The sequence below is a fragment of the Pyrgilauda ruficollis genome, unplaced genomic scaffold (genome assembly GCF_017590135.1).
Source record: "Pyrgilauda ruficollis isolate IOZ18807 unplaced genomic scaffold, ASM1759013v1 scaffold94, whole genome shotgun sequence".
NCBI classification, from domain to species: Eukaryota; Metazoa; Chordata; class Aves; order Passeriformes; family Passeridae; genus Pyrgilauda; species Pyrgilauda ruficollis.
The window spans coordinates 609,373-632,187 of record NW_024531488.1 but is presented as its reverse complement, the minus strand read 5'-3'; the positions used below and the strand labels follow the sequence as shown (position 1 = coordinate 632,187).

At 38.0% G+C, this 22,815-nt stretch overlaps 1 protein-coding gene across 4 annotated transcripts in view; it reads right to left on the bottom strand.

The window, feature by feature from the left end:
* Positions 1–22,815, bottom strand: part of PCSK5 (proprotein convertase subtilisin/kexin type 5) — a 224,994-nt gene that overhangs the window by 181,330 nt on the left and 20,849 nt on the right. For all 4 annotated transcript variants that reach the window (XM_041489485.1, XM_041489484.1, XM_041489486.1 and 1 more), the window contains exon 2: positions 19,215–19,319. In XM_041489485.1, coding sequence (XP_041345419.1) covers positions 19,215–19,319 — 105 coding nt within the window. The remainder of the gene's footprint in view (positions 1–19,214; positions 19,320–22,815) is intronic.

Sequence of the window (22,815 nt, the reverse complement as noted above, 5' to 3'; positions counted from 1 at the left end):
GAAGAAGAGATCAGCATCTCCCTCTCTCCATCCCCTCCTCAGGAAGCTGTACAGGGCAATGAGGTTGCCTCTCAGTCTCCTTTTCTTCAAACTAGACAAACCTGGTGTAAAACATTAGGACTCATTCTGTATAGTACAGGTAACCACATGAGTGAAAGGGGGAAGTCAAACTAACCACTCTCAATCAGTGACTACACACTGCTATGAGGGAGACAGTGCAGGATGCTAGACAGAGTAACCTGAAACATCCTGACATGCCTGATCACAGTCCTACTTATAGCTTTGCCTGGATAGTGTTTAGCAAATCCCTTACATTGAGATCTGCTGATGAATTGTTTTTATTCTCAGGTTACACTGATACAACCTTTTAGGACTTAATTTAAACATCATTGGAAGACAATATACTTATCTGACAAGTCAATGCATACAATTTTGTTTACAGAAAATATCACTGCTACTTAAATGAAATAGTTTACTCTTCTTTGTAAAATCACTAGGTTATATTAATGAAAAAAAGGTGAAGACTCGGAAATTATATTAGTATTGTAACACATATTACCTTTGAGTATTTTATGGGTATTCATCCACAAATTACCGTAGAATGCCGGCATATTTTGGATTTGTTTGATTCTGCATTAAAGGAGCACATTTGCATAAAAATAATTTCTGGATTAATTAATTGTACAGATTCTCGTTTCTTGCCAAAAGGTGAGGCTATGCAAACAATGAAGTGCATTTTAACATTTCCATGAAGTCACACTTACTAAGAGGTAACAAAAGACATTTTCCCATTGACCTCAGCCTCAAAAGTTCCATTTCCTAGGTGTCTAGAAATCAAAGCCAAGCCAGACTGGAGACCAAACTATTTTTAAAAACTACCCTTTTCAGTCTCCTCAATTCAGGACTCACAGCATCGTTTTCTGCATGATCCAGCTCTTCTTCACAGACCTGCATGGAATACTGCTATGGCAATAAAACTGTCTGAGCTAATTCAAGCACTCTTTTTCTCTCTTTAAGTGACAGAATTGGAAATTAAATTTTATCTCTTGATGAAATGAATCAAAACTACTTTCTACCATTTTTAGCCTCATAGATTCGATAGAATTCTTGGGGGAAAAAAAACCCATGTAGGTATGCTGCAGTAAGATCTCCCTCACCCAGAGTTATAAACTGTGAAGATAACAAGTTTGATAAATGGAAAAAAAACTTACATGCTGGGAAAAAATCCCACCAATTTATCAAAGCATCATGATTTTTAACATACAAACTTTGTTGTGAAAGATAAATTTTTCAAATATACAATGACAGGGTCTGCTTGAATAAATATTTCAAAATTATAAAAAATGGGTCAACTCCAATAAGTGAAAATCCCATTACTATACAGCAGAAGTTACAGGCAAACTGAAGGTGTAATCCTTTCCATTTTGAGGAAAAACATCCTTGGGATGAAAAAAATTTCTAATTCTGAAGTAAGTTATAAATTTCATACCAGAATCTGTGACTTTTATGACAAAATTCAGTGTGAAGGTGTGGATCTGGAGTCTGTGAAAAAGAGATCCTTCAGGTGCTGCTCCTAATTGAAACTGTAACTATAACCCTTGCACTGCCTCCTTCACCTCCATCTGTCCTACACTTGTAAGAAGAAACTGCAAATTCCTCCTCAGATAACAGGAGAGGAGGTGCCACAAGAACACTGCAGATTAAAAAGAAAAAGAGAGAGAAAACCCACACAAAGCACATGGAAGGAAACACCCAGTAAACAGATGAGCACAAGGGGCCACCTCATTCCCATGGAAAATGGGCACTGAACAGCAAATCAGCACTATTACTCAGAGTTTATCTGCCAGACGGATTGCTCTAGGCAAGCACCCTCCCTCCCAGTTTGAATGTCTCATGCTGCATTTGCTACACTTCATTCTTTATGTGCCTAAGCACCCTCAACACTTGTACATGTGAGTTCTGAAAGACCCTGCTACAAAAGGACAAAAGTGAGGATAGCACTCTCTGAGACAAAATATGATACTGTGCTGTCCCAGAACAGGCCACAGGAAAAAAAACTGCTCCAACAGTTCCTGTCCTAGCAGGATGCTGTCCAGAGGGACATTGACAGACTTGTGAGGAGAGCAAGACCAAGTGTGAGGTCCTGCACCTGGGTCAGGATAATCCTAAACCTCAATACAGGTTTAATGAGTGGATTGAGAACAGCTTTGAATATGGGTGCATGAAAAACTAGACATGACCCAGCAACTCACATGCACATCCCAAAAAGCCAGCTGTATGCTGGGCTATATCAAAAGATAGTTCTCTACTTTACTCTCTGGAGGGCTGCAACCACCTCTGGGGTCCCCAGAATAAGACAGGCAGAGGAAGGCCACAAAGATGGTCAGATGGCTGGAGAATCTCTGCTATGAGGAAGAGCTGAGACAGCTGGGATTGTTTAGCCTAGAAAAGGTGTTTGGGGAGATCTTATGGCAACCTTCCTGTTCCTGTTCCTAGGGGACCTAGGGGAAGGATGGGGAAGGTCTCATTATCAGGGAATCAGTCTAGTGATAGGATGTGGGGTAATGGTTTAAACAGGAAGAGAGTAGATTTAGATGGGATACTAGATAAGGTGAATGTTTTTTACTCTGAGGGTGGCGAGGCACTGAACTGTTTGCCCAGAGAAGTTGTGGATGCCCCCATCTGCAGAAGTGCTCAAGGCCACGTTGGATTGGGCTCTGAGCAGCCTGGTCAAGTGGAAGGTGTCCCTGGAGGCCCTGGAGAGTTGGAATGAGATGATCTTTAATGTCCCTTCCAACCCAAATGATTCTATGATTCTATGTTTCTAACAAAACAAGTAAGCATCTTAGTTATCCTGTCATTAATTAAGTCCCGTGCTACCAGTTCTACTTAAGTGTATCATTTGACAACATTCTGTTTTTGCACTTCGCCTTGTAATGAAACCAAAAGGTCAATGATTTAGGGTAAAGTGAGGAGGACATGCTAATATCCAAGGGCCATACCCAGCTTAGTGAACAAGAGATCCAAACCATTACTCAGGAGTGCAGGAGAGATGATCAACACTATTGCTTGCTAATTATGTGCAGTCACAAAAGTGAGACCCCCCAAAAATTGGACTTCTCACCTTAAGAGGAATTTTATGTCATTTTTTGGATCATAATTAAAACCCCAGCTATTTTCTTAGCCTATTATTCTTTGAATCACAATAGCAACAGCCTCTTTTCACCATAAAAATAGATGAAGATAATTGGTAAAGTAGATGTTGACCATGGAAAGACCATGGAAAATTACTGCAGATACCTTTTCACAAAGGTAGGGGTCTAAAGTTAGATAACAAGTGCTATGTGATGCATTCTTGCTGATAAAGGAAATGTTTCTTCAGCAAGGGTCAATGACAATCCACAATCAAAGCAGTTGCCAAAATTATGTTACAGATTCTGGAAAAAAAACCAAGATGAAACAAGACACAGATGTTAATACATGCTGAGCAGAAACCAAACAAGCAGAGGAGAAAAGACAGCAGATAATCCTTGATATTACCACTTAACCCCAAAGAAACACATCTTGCACAACAGCAGGCCAAGCTGCAGTGTCTCCCATGGACCGAAGCTGAAATTCAATGCACATTTTTCCACCTCATAGCCACAGAAAAGCCAGTCTGTCCTGGTATGATTTAAGTGGTTTCTATCTGCTTTGCTATGTATTTGTGATGAATTGTAGTAGCATAGCCACAGTTCCACTTCCATGAGGTACAAGAATCCACAGTATGGATTTTAATGGGACTGAAGCGTCCTTTGAAGTCCTTTGAAGTCCTTTGAAGCCTTTCCCTTGTAGTGTTCCCACCCCTACAGCTACATGCTCTTCACATAAATCCATACACATCAGCCTAAAATGATGAGGAAAAAAGTCTTCTTCCTTTATGAACAACACTGTAAAGGAATAAATTGTGTAGAGAAAAGGGCTAGTGATGAAGGAAGACAGGCTCTGTACCGAGGCAGTTTAATAGCAACCAGAGCTGCTGGAAAGGGCAAAAGCATCACAATGAAATTCTGGAGAAGCTCAGGATATCTGTTGCTGGCCAGGATCTCTGTACGGCTGGAAAACCAGGGAACAATCCAAGGCAAAAGGACTCACATTTTCTTTCCTTGGGGAAATCTTGACAGGTTTTCTACTCGCAGACTCAGCTGTAGTAACTGATGATGAATGTGGCTACAGCCACTGCCCAACCTCCGCCCTTCTAGTGTATTGTACCACAGCTGACCATAAAGCAGCTCAAAATCACCCAGCAGCTTTGTGGGAGTGTGGAGAACAAATGTTAGGGAGCTTGGGCTCCTGGACAGTGGCTTCCAGCAGCACCAGCCCCAGATTTCATAAGCAAAGAACAAGCCTCTAAAGCAGTTGGGGATTTTTCCCTTCCTCAGATCTGAAGTGGCCTAACCAGCTTAGATGTTCTGGTTCTATTTCTAAAATAACTCAGCCTTGGAATAGTGAGGAAAAGTCTTTGCAGCATGAGCTTAAAAGCAACTCCTATGTTTATACAAGGTAGTTTATATTTTTTAGCCACAGATCATATACCTCACCTTGGAACAACTCAAGACCTACACATTCACGATTTTGAACACAATTTTAAGAGACCTCTAATTGACAGGTCTGTTTGGTACAGTACCTAAAGCTCTGCTTACACCATTGAATACAATGTTAATATCTAGAAACACCAAGTCTTAAGACAATGCAATCACCTTTTCATCATTTCAATACAGTGGGAAGATTAGTATTAATATCACTCCAAATGTAAAATTTTGTGTCACAACACCCTAAAATTTCACATTCTTAATAAATCAAAAGGCTGATCCAGTGCTCACTAGAGGATAAAACTCTGAGCTAATTTCATTAGTTTTGGAATCTAACATCTGGCATCCTAGACAGCTGAACTATCTTGGATTTCATGTCTGTATTACTGTAGCAATTATTCTATATATTAAAAAACCTGTAGAAATTTCTGATGTGATATTTTTCTTTCCTTAGGTTAGTCCTTCAACTCATGTCATAAATCATTTAAGTCCTTCAGACTTCTGCATGTGTTACTTTATGGTGGCCTTAACTCCTTTGTGAGATCTTAGGAAGACAAATCTCTACCACAGGGTTACATTCAAATGTCAAAAATTATAATTCCAAATGTGTAATTCCAATGTGTAATTCCAAAAGTGTTGATTCAGCCAAGAGTTTCCCATGGTTTCAACAGCCATTTAGAAAAAGTATTCCATAATTAAGTAATATGTAATATCCATCAGTGGTATACTGGACTTACCAAAGTAAATACATCTCCTGAGTAGACTGTTCACTGACCAAACCCCCCTTAATAGAATGTAAGGAAGTATCACAAATAACTCAGCCTATTTCCAGCACTTTCACTTAATGTTGTTTTGTCAACAAGTAAATTTTTCACATAAGTCTGACATGGAAAAATTCAGTCACAGAACATATACTAAATATCAAATTAAGCAGTTTTCTCATCAGAATACTTTAAACCACAGGAAAACTTTATCCCATTTGGGTTTATTTGATTGTGCCTGTCTTGCTATTTTCTATCCTTAATCATAGGAAACGGATAAAGTATTTTTTCCAAACTTACCCTGTTTGTAGCATATACTTAGAAGTAGTATTTAAAATTCAGAATTGAGCCAAAATGCTTATACTAAGCTTCAGTTTTAGAGTTTTGTTGAGTTTTGCACTTTATGGAAGTATCAGTGTCATTTTTTACAGCACCCCATTTCCCTAGTTCCTTGGAATTTCAGATGCCTTTGTAGTACAACTTGATTATTGCTCTTATTTAGAATCATAATGTTGGAAGAGACTTTTGAAATAATCAAGTCCAATCATCAACCCAGCACTACCACTGCATTCAACATTAAATCATGTCCTTTAGTGCCATATCCAGAGGGGCTATGAACATCTCTAGGGATGGTGACTCCATTACTCTGGGCTGTCTGCTCCAATGCTTTACGAACTTTTCCATATTTTCTTTTTTTAAATATGTAATCTAAATCTCCTTTGGCACAACTTGAGACCATTTCCACTCATCCTGTTATTTGTTACCTGGGAGAAAAGCCCAACCTTCATCCTTTCATGCAGTGATATGGAACAGTAAGATCTTTAGTCTGCTTTTCTGCCAGCTATACAACCCCAGCTCACTCAGCTGCTCCTCATATGACCTACTCTCTAGAGCCTTTACCGGTTTCATTGCCCATCTCAGGCCTTGCTCCAGCACCTCAGTGTCTCTACAAAAGTGAAGGACCCAGAACTGAACACAAAATTTGGGTACAGCCTCATCAGTTACTTCTCTGGTCTTGCTGGCCGCACTGTTCTTGATATAAACGAGGGATGCCACTGTCCTTCTTAGCCACCAAAAGCACACTGCTGATTTATGTTCAGCCACTGTCAAACAGCAACCCCAGATCCCTTCCCACCAGGCAGCTTTCCAACCACTCTTCCCCCAGCCTGTAGTGCTGCATTGGGTTATTGTGATCCAAGGGCTGGACCCAGAACTTCACCGTGTTGAATCTCATACAGTTGGCCCCAGCTGTCCAGATCCCTCTGCAGAACCCTCCCACTCTCCAGCAGATCAACACTCCTACCCAACCTGGTGTCATCTGTAAACTTGCTGAGGGTGTACTTGATCCCTTCACTTAGGCTGTTGACAAAGACAACAGGGCTGTTGACAAATACTAAACAGGGCTGATCCCAACACTGAGTTTTCAGGAACACCACTGTTTCATGGCCACTGTGTTTGTCTCTGATCTACCACTTCAGGTCAATGGAGGGGAATTGCTAGCAGCTACCTTTGGAACAAGCTGACTTTTTCTGTCCTCAAAGTCAGTCTTACAGTTGTCAGTGAACTTCACTGATATTAAAAGATTGATTACTACCCCTATTAAACATCATTATTAAAAAGACCATCACCATTCAAAATTAACTGCCAAAAACTACCTGTGAGAGACACTTGCAGCCAGCCTAAGTAAACCTTGCAGTCCAACTCTCAGGCAAATGTAAAAGGACTAAAGTTTCTTTTCCTACAGTCACAAGGTGACTGTGCACACCTCACAAAATGTTGACAGCACTTCCAATGAGGCTATATCTCTCAATTTCTGAATATCAGATAACATAAAAGCTGGAGTAATGCTTGATTAACAAACTAGCTGATTACTTTTATTTATTTTAAAGCCCAAGATAAACCAAGGGTAACATGGCTGTTTTGCAACTTTAGGATGGTCCCTGTGCACATTCAGGCAATTGAAGAGTGTCCACAACAGCCACTCTGTTATGGATTCCTAATTCACAACACTTGCCGTATTATAATTGGAGAGAAAGAAAATAAAGATTGTTATATGGATAGCTATGACTAATGGAATAAATTGCACATACTAGAGCTTTTTGGTCTCTGGTCATTCCATGACTTACAGGGTTGCAATGTGGTGTCTACAGTCTTCACAAAATTTCTTCCACCTTTGTTTATTTCATGTGATAGCTATCTCTATGACTATTTCTACACTGTCTTCCATTAGGATAAAGGGACTTTAAATGGTCTAATACACATGTGATTTTTTTCATATGATTACACTATAGCATACTCTCTGTACTAATAAAACAACTTTTTTTCTAACCAAGATGAACTTCAAATGTACAAACATGTACCTTCTGAAATACACAAACTTAAGTTTTCTTTGATAGAAACTCAGATGTGCTGCAGAAGATGTCTGCTCTCATGAGGGAAGACATTTCAGAAGCTTCAAAAACAGCCATGTTTTTCATAAATCTTCCTTACTACTATTATTTTATTTCTAATCATTCATTCAGTTCCTTTACCTGCTGGCAGAAAGGGTTGAAATGCAAAACTGGACTTTAGTTCATAAACAAACATATATTAGCATCAGACAACAGCTTAAAAATCACCTGATTGCCTTTCCACTATTTGCTACAACGATGTGAAAGTTGAAAGAGATGGTATCTCAGTCTCTCACAGAGAAATACCTTCTCTTCAGATTATCTCTTCAAAGAGTAACTGGCCTCATAAAATGACAAGTTTACCAAACATCTGCACTGATCAGGGCTGCAAATATCTGCTAGTTTCCTTCATGTAAGGCAAGGGAAGTGTATTAGCATAGCAAGGACCCAGGAAAGAAGCCCAAATATGATGAAGAGAAAAACAGATCCACCAGGGAGTGGTATTTGGATGTCTTCTTAGCTGAGGAGAGGGAAATTTTTGAGGTCCAAACACATATGCAGGTCACCAAACTGCTCTACAATGTTATTCTTCAAACTCACAAATAGTTACAGGAATGTGAAGTGTCTGAAAGTTGAAGTTAAATAACTGGCCATAAAGCAAAACAGGAACATTTTAAAAACTTCTGGACACTTTGTATCACTGGCAGATTTTTAATTTAAACTGGAAAACTTCTAAAACCTACACTCTGCATCAAAGAGAAATTAATTCTGATGCCATATGACATCTAATAAAAGAGGTTTGACTGGATGATCAAAATATTTACTTTTGATTGCACAGACTATGATTGCACAGTCTATTGGCATTTGTATTCTTGAGAACTCATTTTTCAGGAACAGCCTGGAAGTCAAAAAAACTTTGGAATCCAGAAATTCTGGTTTCATTACACAAAGTTGTTATATATAAAACAGAAAGTATATATATAAATACAAAGGTCTGTGTGTATGTGTGTGTGTGCATATATGTATATATAAACACAAAGCTGTTAAAACAGCTATAGATGAAACAGTGAATTGAGTCTCAATTTAGTAAAGCTACTTTAAAAGAAATTTTTAATCTTCATCATTTACAAAAGCAAAGCTCAACCAATATTCTGGCCTTTAAAGATATTTATATATAACTTCAGCACTAATGAGAGTGCCAGCATTTACTCTTTCTCTAATTAAATAATTTTTTTTTAAAAGGGAAAAATAATGTCAAACAATAATGCAGGTTAAACACAGGTTACATAAGTGATAGTCAACACACCAATGGATACAACTGCTTTAAGTGGATTCTATGGATTTGGAATTGCTTGGATTCATACAATCCAAGAGAAATACAATTCCACAGAATAAAATACATAGCGCTTGGTGTGCATTTGCCCCTTGAAGAAATTTTTATTCAACTGCCAGCCACACTTTGAGTCAGAAGCAGGAAGGAGCAAAGTTGTCTGATGAAGGTTGCACATATTCAAGCACAGCTGTGAACAGGACACACCTGTCTGGCACCTCCTCTGAACCATTAAAACTGGTGACGATCTGCTAAGAGTAAAGCAGATAAGCCAAGGATGATGAGTGGCTTTTCAGTGACATTGGCTTTTCAAAATAACCCTAAAATAAAGGATTACAAAAAATTGGGTAGTGGGGAGATTCTTTTGCTTTGTTTTGGGGAGGATATCTTTCCAGCTCCCTTTTCCTGCCTTCAATAATCTGTCAATAACCTGTCAATAATCCCATATATGACAAATTATCTATGTGTCTTATGATTTCTATTTGTCCACCATTTAGAATAGTTGGGTGACATAACGACCACTGGAATTAAACATGATGGTCTTGTCTGTCAGAAGCCGGAAGACAGATGCAGAAAAATCTTGATCCATTATGTCAGGAGTACACATTGCTGCCAGAATGTTTTCCAAGCGCAAGAAAGAGAGAGAAAAAAAAAAACTTTAATTCATTTTTCTATGAATGTCCTGCAATACAACCTGTATCATCAGCATCAGAGGAAGCTGGATCTCCTCAGGAAATGGTGTGTAGAAGCTGTTCTGTTACATTTCTATACAGTGAGTTCCGAGATGTGCCTTTCCAAAATGTGTTTTCTTTCAATTTCTCCCTCTCTCTCTACTGGTATTTTGGCATTTGGCCTTGCAGGATCAGCTGCTTCCAGAATGTTACATCTTTCTACAGCTCAAAACTAGGATCTCTTCAGTTCCTCCTCATCTGACACTTTCTGACACCTAGCAATTTTACAGCCCAGTAGCCAAACCACCAATTTGCTGTCTTTCTTAACACTCAATGCAAACTGACTTTAACAACAGCTTAAGCACACTTAGTGAAACACAAGACCACTGCAGCTGTCAGAGCTGCTGTCTTCACTATCAAGCTCTTAGAATACAGATTAAAAGTTAGAGGACTAATTCCCTTTGGTTTTCTTAAAAAACATTTAGTTGTCCTATCATTTTTCACCTATAAATTCACTTTGCTGCTAAAAAAAATAGGAGCAAGTACTACTTTACTGGAACTGTAAAGAAACTCAAATATTAACACCTACTAGCATATCTTTTCTTTACAACCCTCTGCTTTTACATGTTTATAACTGCTATGATGAAATCATCTTCTTAAGGCTTTAAATTTCCCACACATATATTTACCTAAAGTGCTTTTGCCCTCATTAAGGCTAAGCAAAATCCTTTTAATGCTTCCTGAATTGTGTGAGGAATGTAACACCCTTTCCTTTTTAAGTTCCAAATGGATTTTCCTTGTGTTTCTTGTTCATGTGTTTGTTTTGAAATTGCATTTGCACTTATAAAATAAGGCTGCACAAGTCTGTGATCTGCCTTCACACGCATTGTAGGTCCTTCCATTAGTGGTCTCACTTTGAGTGAGGATGAGCATTCCCAGCTTGCACAGGAGAGCAAACCAGACAAATGTGCCATTAAGCAAGAAAACATTCTGACAGAGAAGTGCAAAGAAAATCTTATCCCAGAATGCAGAGACTTTAGAAAGCATCTAAACTGGAGCTGGAATGAGGTGACTTTTAAGGTCCTTTCCTTTCCAACCAAACCAAGTGAACAACTCAATGATATCTAAATAAGTTAGCTATTCTGCATGCTGCATATACCTTTTGCACTCTCAGCAAAAGCAGCCGCAACCTTTACAAGTCCCTGCCCAAATCAGTTGCTAGCGGAAGACTCTCACAGTGTGCTGCACCATACTGGAGTGCATGCTGCTCAAATAACTTCTCCAAACTTTAACTCCATGACTATGATGCTAACGTCCTCTGATGAAGCAACAGATGGACAAAGTTTTTTTTTCCTCCTTGTTTTTGTTATTTCATTGATGTACAGTCAGCTGTGCACTTATGGTATCCTGGACTGTTCTAGCACTTAAAAAATATAAGGAAGGAAAGAACCAAAAGAAGTATTGATAACTAATTACCTGTATCTTAAATACTTTTATTTTGTAAAATAAGATATCAAATCCTAAATGTAATTAGGTCTATTAATATATTTTTCTGAATTTATCCATTGCTGGGATTAGCACTGCAGCTCCAGCAGTCTGCAAGATAATTGTAACTATTATCACGTATGAACCCTACATTTAGTTCCTAAGATACGTAAATATGTTTTTGTTGAGGTTCCTCTAGTGACAGTGAAGGAAAACATAGTGACAGTGAAGGGAAAATACAATACCTTTTTCCCCACTTTGCCCCCAAAACCTAGAAATTCGAGAGGTATGTTACCTTTAGAATGTTCATCTTACTATGTGAATGTAGCATTGCATAACACCAACTTTCAGAAATATTTGTTCCCTACACAGCAAAAGCATGCCCTGAAGGGAGTTTTCCCCCCAGTTATTCCTAAAGATATTTCTATGTATTTTTTAAGGTTCCTAAACAAGCACCTGTAACAAGATCTAGGCTATGGTTGGAAATACTGTCACTGATCCTAACCTCTGCTCAGCATTTTGTTGCACATAATTTTAAAAGCAGAACACAATCTACAAAACAAAAGCCAAAGAGTCGTATTGCCACAAACCCCAAATTCACCAAGTGCAGAGAGGTCAAAGAACATGTTCTCAAACGAAAAATCCCCCAAGGTTTGAAGAGTTCTAAGCTAAAATCCAGCTAAAATTCAGCCAATGTTTTTAAATCTTTGAGACTCACCATGCTCGAGACGTATGTTGGTCTGCAAAATTCAGAATAGACTATATATTTTTTCTTCTCTTAATAGCATGAGTCCCTTTCAAAGGCCCAGGTCATTGCATATATGTGGGGACTTTTGCTTTTGCCTCTCTAAAACCAGAAGGTTCCAAATACATCAAAGAGACAATTGAAATCTGTGCAATTTCCACTATTCTTGATCCAGAAAGTTTTAGTTATATCTGTGAGAGATTGCTGAGTCCTTGCCTGTCACTTTAGAGTCAACATCTTTCTCATTGACCATGAAGTCTAGAGACCTTAATAGCAGCTCTACCACAAGCCCTAAAGACTGCTGAGTACTGGAATGGGATATCTGACAGCTGGTCCAACATTTCATTGGGAAGAAGAGCAACCTAAAATTTGGTGTTCATTTTCTGCACAGGGAACAGCATTCTGTCTGTGGAGGATACAAAACCAGGGTAAGGATGAATCTTGGGTGACTGTAATCTAAAAATGAAAAAATTTTTATCTAAAAAATATCACATTAATATACCGCATGAATATATATCGCCTTCCCTTTTTACTCTACTGGCCAAATCCATTGCTTCTGTAAGAGGAAGTATCTGTTCTTCAGTCAACAAATTTTGTCATATAATGTTAATTTCTCTTTATTTACAACAGGTAGAAACATTTAATGAGTTAATTGTAGCACCAATGAGACAGGTTTATTTATGAAGAACAAAAGCTTTATTAATGTCTAATTAATAGCTGATTTGCCGTTTGTACTTAAAGCAACAAAAATAGTCAGTGAAGCTTCCTAGTGGAATTACTTTTTGATGTTTTCTACTAGAAGCAGAAAAATGGCCAGTAGGAATTCAGTGTAATATAGTTTTAGAAAAGGAAAATATTCACTGATGGGAAATATGGAGGTTTTTATTGAAATATATTATGGTATTCAGTTACCTACACCTAGATTTCCCTTTTATCGTGATTTCACATGATTTCATCATGATTTCATCAGTTGTTGGCATCTGCCTCAAAGGAGCTTTGTCCCCTCAATATATCTAATTTCAAGTATATTAAAAATAACAATTACATTAGATTCTAGTCTTTCACTTGCCAAGTCAGTTTACAGAACTCCTTGGTAATGACAATCTCATTGTTAACTTCTGGAAAAGAACTGCAGATTAGCTGAGGGGTTTTAACTGGCTGACTTCCTAATTAATGCAGCAAATGAGGAATTAAATCCTCCTCTCCCACACACTGGAAAAAGTGAAAACATTATTTTGCAGGATTATATTCTTTAACTATTTTCATATCATTATTTTCTTAAGACGGTAAAGAGATGAGGAAGGAACCTCATAAACCTCAGGATGGCAAGGAGAAGGGTCAGAATTTTGACCAGGGTTACTTTTGAGAAAGAAACAACACTCTGGTCAAACACTGGGTTTCTGTGATGTTGCAAAAACTTGATAAAAAGGGTGGGACACTGAACATATTGGGTTGCTGCAGAACCCACCTGGAGTGCTGCATTCAACTCTGGGGTCCTCAGTACAGGAAGGCTTGTTGTGAGTCCAGAGAAGGGCCACAAAATGGTTCGTGAGCTGAAGTACCTCTTCCATTTGGAAAACCTCAGAGAGGTGAAGTTGTTTATTCTCAGGAAAAGAAGGCTCCAGGGAGACCTTACTGAGGCTTTTCAGTGTGTGTAGGGGACAAATAAGATGGGGACAAACTTTTTAGGAGGTCTTGTTGCTACACGACAAGGAGAAACTTAGTCCAGGGTTTCACCACTCTTTTCAGTTTAAAAAGAGGGTTGATTCAGATAAGATATAAGGAAGAAATTGTTTACAACAAGAGTGGTGAAGCCCTGGACCAAGTTGTCTAGAGAGGACAGGCAGATGCCCCATCCCTTGAAACATTCAAGGTCAGGACTAACAGAGCTCTGAGCAACCTGATCTAGTTGAAGATGTCCCTGCTCATTGCAGGCAGGTTGGACTAGATGACTTTCAAAAAGTTTCTTCCAACTCGAACCATTATAGAATTCTGTGATAAGTGAAAAACCTGCTACAAAATACAGCTACTTTATTGCTATACTCACTGGGATTTATCTCCGTTTTTATTCTAGGTCTAGGTGCATTCTGAACTGCTGAATAGTCATTACTGAGTGATGAATGAAAATAAGTGTGATGCAGCCTCATCATGCAAAACATATTCTTGATTCCTGCTGAAGCAACATGTATTTCCCAGGGATTTTTGCTGCTGATGAATATACTTTAAACTAAAACTAACACAATATTCACCTCTATAAGTACAGGTTCAATTACCATAAAGAAAACAAAATACCAACCAACTCATACAAAATTTACAGCACAATGAACAGTTAGAATAACCAGCAGGATCTACTAGAATTCTTATCAGTGAACAGCAACTTCATATTTCAAAAAGCCCTGAAAAAAAAAAATCCAAGTTGTAGGACTATTTGCTCATGTTTACATGAAACTAATTAATACTCCGGAAGCAGGTGGCATAAAGAGATATTGCTATTCCCTCTCATTCATTGTGATTCACTTCATGCTTTAACTCACCTAGTAACAGGCTCCTTGAAAATAGCAAAACCCATTCTTGATTTTTACTAAGTTAAAGATGTAAGGATTGCTCATGTAAAAGCTTTTTCAGGTAATTAATAACAGGCACCACAGTGGTAAATATTGGATTATTTAAGAACTAACTTAAACTTCCAGTCAAACTCTGAACATGAAAAGAGCATGACAGTTCCTATTATTTTGCAACCAAGTAGCATCTTACTGATTCTTGGCCCCTGTGTGTTTGTACATTTTATGGCTAACCATGCAGACATCAGTAACTTACCTGGTCCCACTGTTTAACTGTTGTATTATCCTGTATGTCTAACGAAAACTTTTTTGTTCACTAAGGTTTAACAACTAAATACCACCTTACCCATAATAACATTCTCATCTAATTTTTCTAAGCTTTAAGTCCATGGTGATGGCTTGAAAATAGTAACAGCTACTACAATTCTGCTCCCCTTTGCGCTCTCATGAACACAACTGTCCTACCAGTAATAAGGACAGGCTTCTGGCATTACTTTTCTATCCTCTGAAAACAGCCCATATCATTTGGTATCATCAGCGAAATGCTTGCCAGCATTTTACATGCTGATACCATGAGTTCTGTTTATTTTGATGCAGCAAAGAAACTACTTTCTCCTCCATCATACTGCTACACTCTGAGTATGGTTAGATCAGGCTGCGTAAAATATAAGTGTCTGGGAGTAATGTTTTCCCAGGTATTCTGATCCTGGAGTAGACTTGACAAAGGCATGACACTACTGTAAAATTGTGCTCAAGCAGAGTATCTTCCTTAGGTAAAGGTAGCCTTACTTCTTATTTCAATAAGACTGAAAGTCTTTCTGTTTCTATCTTATGTAATCTTTATTTTTTATGACCCGTTAAACAGGATTCAAACCCCAAATAAACCTACCCAAAATTCATTAAAATTAGAAAAATACGAGATGCCATGTTAGTAGAAATTGATAAAGATGCACTATGCTCCAAAGTTGGCTGATGTCACACTTTACAGGAAAACAAACCATTAATTCCATGGCTTTTAGCATCACTGTGGGCCAGATGTCTTTATCAGATCTCTGTTGTGATGGAGGACTATGTGGACCTCATGAGAAAAACAGAACAAACTTTAATACATCTATTTGAGTATATTATCAATCTTTTCTCTGCCCTCTATTACCTCAAGAACAGTCATCTTCTAGGATTATTTATGCTACCTATTCTGTGGGACAGTTCTTACCATATGAATCACAAATTTGATTATCACAGCTCTTCACTAAAAATTCTTCATTCCATGTAACAGTTCAGAACAAAAAGACAGATTTTCCAGTTGTGTTGTCCATTTAATTACATGTACTATTGTCATGCACAGACACTTCAACTCTCACATTGCAATTGCAATCTCTTTACTAATAGAAAAGCTTCACCTGGTTTCCCTTATCATTTTTCTTGATGAAAAGTCTTCAGACTGCGGTTTCAATCTTTGTTTGCAATATTTCCCACTTTGTGACTCTACATTTCACCACTGCAGCAAACCCAGAGGAATACCTCAGCTCTTTCTTCTCAGCCCTGGAAATGCTGTACTAGTCTGGTTTCAGCAGATTGTCTACCATCAATACACTCAACTATTTAATATCTGAATTAGAGCTTCATGATACCTTTCAGCTATGGACTTATTCTGTACATCTTCCCACTTCTTTTTTGCTCCTACTCCCATTGTTTCATGCATTGTGGTATCACCAAAATAACTTTGCAGAGCAAACTCTGAAGCTAAAAAAAGCTCTTGATTTGTGGTGTGGTGCCCTCATTGACCCCTGCCAAAGGCCAACCACAAACAGCATATCAGCTGGGGAGACCAGAAACCTCTGTTAATAGATTTCATTCAGTTGGCTTTGACACCTCCTTTAAATTCACAGACTTCTTCCACTTCTGTGTTTTCCCATTAGGACATGCAAACCACCACATAACTATTCACTGGCTGAGAAAGATTATACAAATAAAGCTATGTTACAAATTTCCTCCATTACAATCTGTGTTAAGGAAATTACAGCCTTTCTTGTGCATCTTTTCCTAAAACTGTTTAATCTTTTTCTTTGCTAAATAACAACATGTAGCATTGCTAGGTAAGGATGTGGATGACAATTGACAAAAATGTGTTAATACTGCATATCCTTTACCTTTTCAACTAAATACAAATGATATGAGGTTAATACAGACTAACGCTGGGGGAAAGTGTCAAAATGTGCAATCCGCATGTCTTCAGTGTATCATAGAGTCACAAAAGGCTGACAAACACCTGAAAGATGATCAAGTATAACCTTTGATCAACCCCCATCTTGTCAACTAGGCCACAGCACTAAGTGCCACACCCAGTTATTGTTCCCTGTTGCATCTATTCATATTGTTTATAACAGTATCAAGAGGCCTTTCCAGAAGAAGAAAATCAAACAAAAGTTTTTCAAAGCAATTCATTAATTTCAATCCACAATAACAAGATTTTCTATTAGTTCTACATCTTTCATTGTGCATTCACACAATGAAATCAAACACTGTTCATGAAAATAATTCAGAAATTTCATAATTTCTTCCATTATATGCAGGCTAATTACATTAAAAATTGCTACTCAATCAGAATTCCATCCTTAAAAATCTTGTAAAGGAGCAAATTAGTGATCCATGTTTGAAGCAACACAGAACAAGTTAATTCCATGTACATGTAACAGAGAGAGCTTTTTCAGCATTAAGTGAATTACCATTAAATTATTTAGAAAGCAAACAAACCTCAGTGTTTCTTTGTTCCCAAATACCCATGCTGACTAACTGCAGTAAATATTGGCATTAGATACCATTCCACTCATAAGTACAGTAGTGTGCAGTACTTTCAAAAATTCTCACAGGAATGCAAGGTGTCTTATACAATATTAAACCTTTTGTTTTAAAAGAACTAGCTTATATAGAATAATTAAATTGCCAGTCTGCTTTAATAATCATTAAATGCTATACACACTGAAGACAATGTGGTCTTTATGCTACAAATACATGTCCATTTACTGGCATGTCTGCAGCAACATAAGAGCTCCCAAACCCAGGCTCAGTGAAGCAGTTAAAAAGTGAATCATACAAACACTTCTTGCCAGAGCTAGGTATTATAACATCAGCTTCTCTTTGGGTACAGAATCATAAACAGCGTTGAGTACCTTGTGCAACCCTCACTAGAGCTTCTCAATATTGAAGTGATACATAACAGTTCTGAAATTTAGAAATTCTATACCAAAAGCAGTACAGATTGAAGACAAGACCTCAACGGCATAATACATTATAATTTTAATCTTCTGCTGTGTTCTGCCTTAGAATCTGTCACTATTCTAGCCAAAGTAGCCTGGACTGCCTGCCAGACATGCAGGTGGGGTATCTGGAAGCTGGGTGTAACACCACAGTTTATGGTGGTACATGCATGCAAACTTACGCATTTGTGTGTTAATCGCTCCATCTCTGTGCATACGGAAAGAGCATGGACTGATACAGATGTGAACACTTACCTTCCTTTTGCATTTTTACCTATTCTATATGCTTGCTTTTGAGTGGTGGGTCTCAGTACTCATGGGAACAGAGATTTGGACCCTGACCACTTTTATACTAACCCCCAGTGTACACTGCTCAGCAGAGCTGCTGGTGCTCTCAAAGGGTTAAGCAGTTCAGGCTTATCAACAGAGGATTGAGCACAGTTTTTTGTACATTCTGAGTCTTGTCCCATCCTCAAGAGGAACTTCAGACCTAAACACAGTTTTCCAGATGACAGAAGCATTCCTATATGATGCTCAATTTGTACAATGTTCAAACTCTTTCACCACTAACTTTTGCTTCTCATAAATGATTTGTTAAGTAAAATCTGACAAATCCTTCATAGAGAACATTCATCAACTAATAATTTAAAAAAGCTTGACTCTGTTATTACCACACCAGGGGCCACGGGGTTTGTTGGCAAGACTTCATTGCATGAACATCATAAAAAAGCTAATGGGATCTCCACCAAACTTTTTTTCTTAAAGAAAACCAGAAGCAGTCCAATTCTGCAGTCAGTGAATAAGCTACTAATCACTGAAATTAAAGGATTCAAACAAAAATGTGTTCTGGGTAGGATACATGAAGATATTATACTTAACTATAAACCAGTAATTAAATTGTATTGACAGTTACCTATTATAGTGAATGCTACAAAAAAAATGGCACAATTTTTCATGCAGATCTTAAAATTAAGATCAGTTTAACTACCAAAAGGAGCACAGAAAAGAGTACTCTTTTTAATCCCTCGTAGACCAAGTCCAGAAGAAGACAAGAAAAAAAGCACGAGAAACTTTCATCTGAACAGTGTATCATCCCACATTGCCCATTTTTTAATTTTTAAAGTTGGTTGCTTCATAGAAGGAATCTGCAGACATAAATCTTACGTGTGTGGCTTTGCAGAGAAGCACAGCACAGTAATTAGTGCATTATCAAAATTCAAGTACTCATCTAGGAGTAATCGTGCACCTCATGTTCCAAGAATAGCATATACTTAATACCATGATATCTTCTTCACTTTGTTTTAATGAGAAGTAGAACCTTAGAAAACAGATAGGGTAATTCTTGCAATGCTATATGCCATTCAGGTGAATGTCCTCTGGTATAGTATTTCATATAAAAAATGCAAAGGCTTTTTCCTCAGACACATGCATGGATTTTCTTACCTTTGGTTCCATTGAAATGAAGCTGTGGGTACCTCTGCTTGAGAGAACTGACCTTTTAATTGTTTTACTATGGTAGAAGTGGTAGTAGTCCTTCAATGTTCCAATCTGTAAGAGCAGAAAAGAAAAAAAAAAGAGTGGAAGACTTAATTTAATGAAACTGGTTTCCTGTTTTTCATTTTGGAAAGTCTATAAATTATGCAATTTCCTCTGTGCTGAAATGTTACTTGAACCCACTGATCATCTTTCAAAAGAAGGACATATGATATGAAGTAGATGAAGTATCCTTGAGGCAGTTACTACATAACCAAAGTTTATAACTGAGCTGCTTAGTCTGACTATATCTACCTTTTTAATCTTTAATTTATATGCAGTACTTCAGGCAACTCTATATCAATCTATATCCAAACTTGTCCTCAAACGGCAAGTATAAAAATCATTAAATGGCATTCCATTTAGTTTGCTTAAGGAAATATACTGTAAAACACACTAGACTTGGTTACTTACATAATTAAATTATAAAAAGGACATTCACAGCATTGGACTATACAACAGGAATAGCTTTCCTGTTCTGTCAAATGAGAGCAAAAAGTACAAGAAAGAAACATGGAAATGGTATGGTGTAATAAAAATGCTTCTTACTCTTCCCTTGAGTACACAACAGAAATGTAAATACTGAAGAGACATGGCATTCACAATCTGAAAAATAAATCTTTCTTTCCAGAGTCATCAATATGTCTGCTTTCATTTTTCATATTTAACTTGAAACTTCAGTTTCACTCACCTACAAACTAACATTCAGTCTCCTTGTCTTTGGGAGAATGCCCCTCCAGCTCATTTGGAATTTTACCTACTAGTCCATTGCAAGTCTTGTAAGATACTTCATAATTTAGTTTCAAGTTCCTCAATGATGAGCAGAAAAGGGACAATTGAGCCTACTGTCATTTCAAGTTAAAACTCAAAAGTGACCTCATGAAACAGGCTTGGCTTTCCAAATAGAGGTAAATGATATCACCAAAGAGGATGGAGCAACACTTGAAAACTTTCACCTTAAAAAACCCCTCAGATTTCTCAATTTGCATCTATAAGAATACACATGCAGGAAACTTGAGAGCTCAGCAGTAAAGACTTGAACAGAATTGGAAATAAGTCACTCACAAATTCCAAGAATATTTAGAATATTAGAAAACAAAACCTGAGAAAATTTGAAAGTAGACTACAAAGAAAATACTGATAATGATAGAAAACAGCAACAATTTCAATTAATTCACCTAATAGGGAAAATTTGATCTAGGATATTAACACCAGTCTGTGTGGGTGGTCCATCAACAGCTTTATTTTGGGAAGAGTAACTTACATCTAGTGTAACAAAATTACCAAAACATTCAGTTAAATCAATTCAGTTTATCATAAATTAAACAGGAATTGGTTTGTCTAAGACTAATGAGTATATCAGTAGTAGAGTAATTTTCATGCTGCCTTCTCTCTGAATGGCAATTCCAGCTGAATTGGCACACCTCCACAGCACAGGTGAGCTCAGTTGTAGTGAACTGGGTTACATCTGGCTGGTGGCCAGTCAACAGTCCTTTTCCTCAGGGCCCAGTCCTAGGACCAGCTCTGTTCAATATATTTAACAACAGTCTGGATATGGGATTTAAATGCTCCATTAGCATGTTTGCTGATGATACCAAACTGGGAGATACCAAACTGTTGATCCTCTTGAGAGACCAAAGGCCTTGCAGATGCATCTGGATAGACCCAAGCTATGGTTAATGGGATGAAATTTAAAGTTGAAATGCTGTATTCTGCACTGGTGATTAAGTAACACCAGGCACAAGTGTAAAATGGGAGTGAAATGGCTGGAAAGCAGTCCTGCACACAGCAACCTGTGGGTGCTGGCTGACATTAAGCTAAGCGTGAGTCAGCCATGTATATGGGCAACCATGAGGCCAAAATGCATCCTGGAGTACCTCAAATACTGCATAATCAGCCAGACAAAGGAGTGGTTAGCTCACCATACTCAGCTTTGGTAAGCCTCATTTAGAGTTCTCTCTGCAGGTCTGGGCCCCACAATTTAAGAAGGATGCAAAGGTCCTTGAATTCATCCAGAGGAGGCCAACAAAGCTGGGGGATAGCCTGGAAGGCATGGCTTGTGAAGTGGGGCTGAGCACTTTGGCTTGGAGAGTAGTAGGCTGAGGTGTAACCTCATTGCTCTCTACAGCCTCCTGAGGAGGGGACAAGGACATGAAGGTGCTGATCTCTTTCCACTAGGATTCAGGATGCGTCAGAACTATTCAGAATGGCATCAAAGGGGGTTCACACTGAACTTCAGAATGTCCTTCTTTATCAAGAGGATAGTCAAACAGGCTTTCTGAGGAGGTTGTGAATGCCCCAAGCCTCTCAGTATTTATGAGGCATTTGGACAATGCCCTTAATAATATGCTGGAACTGTTGGTCAGCCCTGAACTTGTCAACTAGATGACCACTGTAGGTCCCTTCCAATTCTATTCTATCTTATTCAATTATCTTCTACTGTATTCTACTCCATTACTTTTGACTACAGCAACTAAAGTTTATTCTGATTTTAAGAGGCTGTAGCACAGTCCAGTAGCATCAGGTTACTGTTGCACTCTTTCTATATTACTATTATTTATAACAAGCACTGAAATTTGGTGCCAGGCTTAGTGCAAGTGCAAGTGATGGAATGCTTCCCTGAGACAGAGGGATGTAATCAGTTACTTTCTGGATGTTTCCTGGACTTATCATTAGTCTCAAATAAGACTGAAGTGCTAGTGCTAGCTAAGACTGAAATTATGTTAGTCTTGCTTCATAAGTCTTCAGAGACCTGTAAAGTGCACGCTCACCCTACCAGTAACCTATAAAGGTAAATGAACTTCTATAGACCTTGCTGCCTTCAGAGTGTGTTAGAAACCCACTACTTTGTCTGTGTGTCTATAAAGGCACAGACGTTACTGAAAAGACTCAGACAGGTAACTGGATTTTACAGCTTCACAGAACTGTTTAAATAGAAAGGCCATATTACAACATAAATAAGCATCCATCCTGTTTTGTACTACAAAGGTCTCAATATCATCCAGTCCTCAGTGTTTTGTCTTGCACTAGTTTAAGGTATTTATTTATTTAGTTATTTACTAAAGATTAATTCTAGCTGACCACTCTGAGAGCATCCAAACCAGCAAATTTAGGAGATTACCTAACTGCACTCCTGAAGGTTCTACAGTTTAGCAGAACTAGCCATCCATGGAACTACTGGAGGCATCTGCATGCTTCCATCCCAAGGGGGACAGCATGAGGCTTTGTAATCTTTGTTCAGATCTACTCCCTCTGAGAACTTGGGCTGAGGAGACAGAATTGAGCCCTTGGAATTACGTATGGCAATTGCAATGCAATGTCTTCCAAACACCATTAGTTTTCAGATAATGTTAGTGATCATTTAGAACTGTGAGATCTACAGCTTCAGTTCATAATTTACAAAGAATTGAAACAAGCCCAAATCTTTTAAGTGTAATTAAATTCGTATTCACTAAATGCCAGTGCCTTTCACAGCAAAGTAACACCAGCATCACTAAAAGCTTTTTTGCCT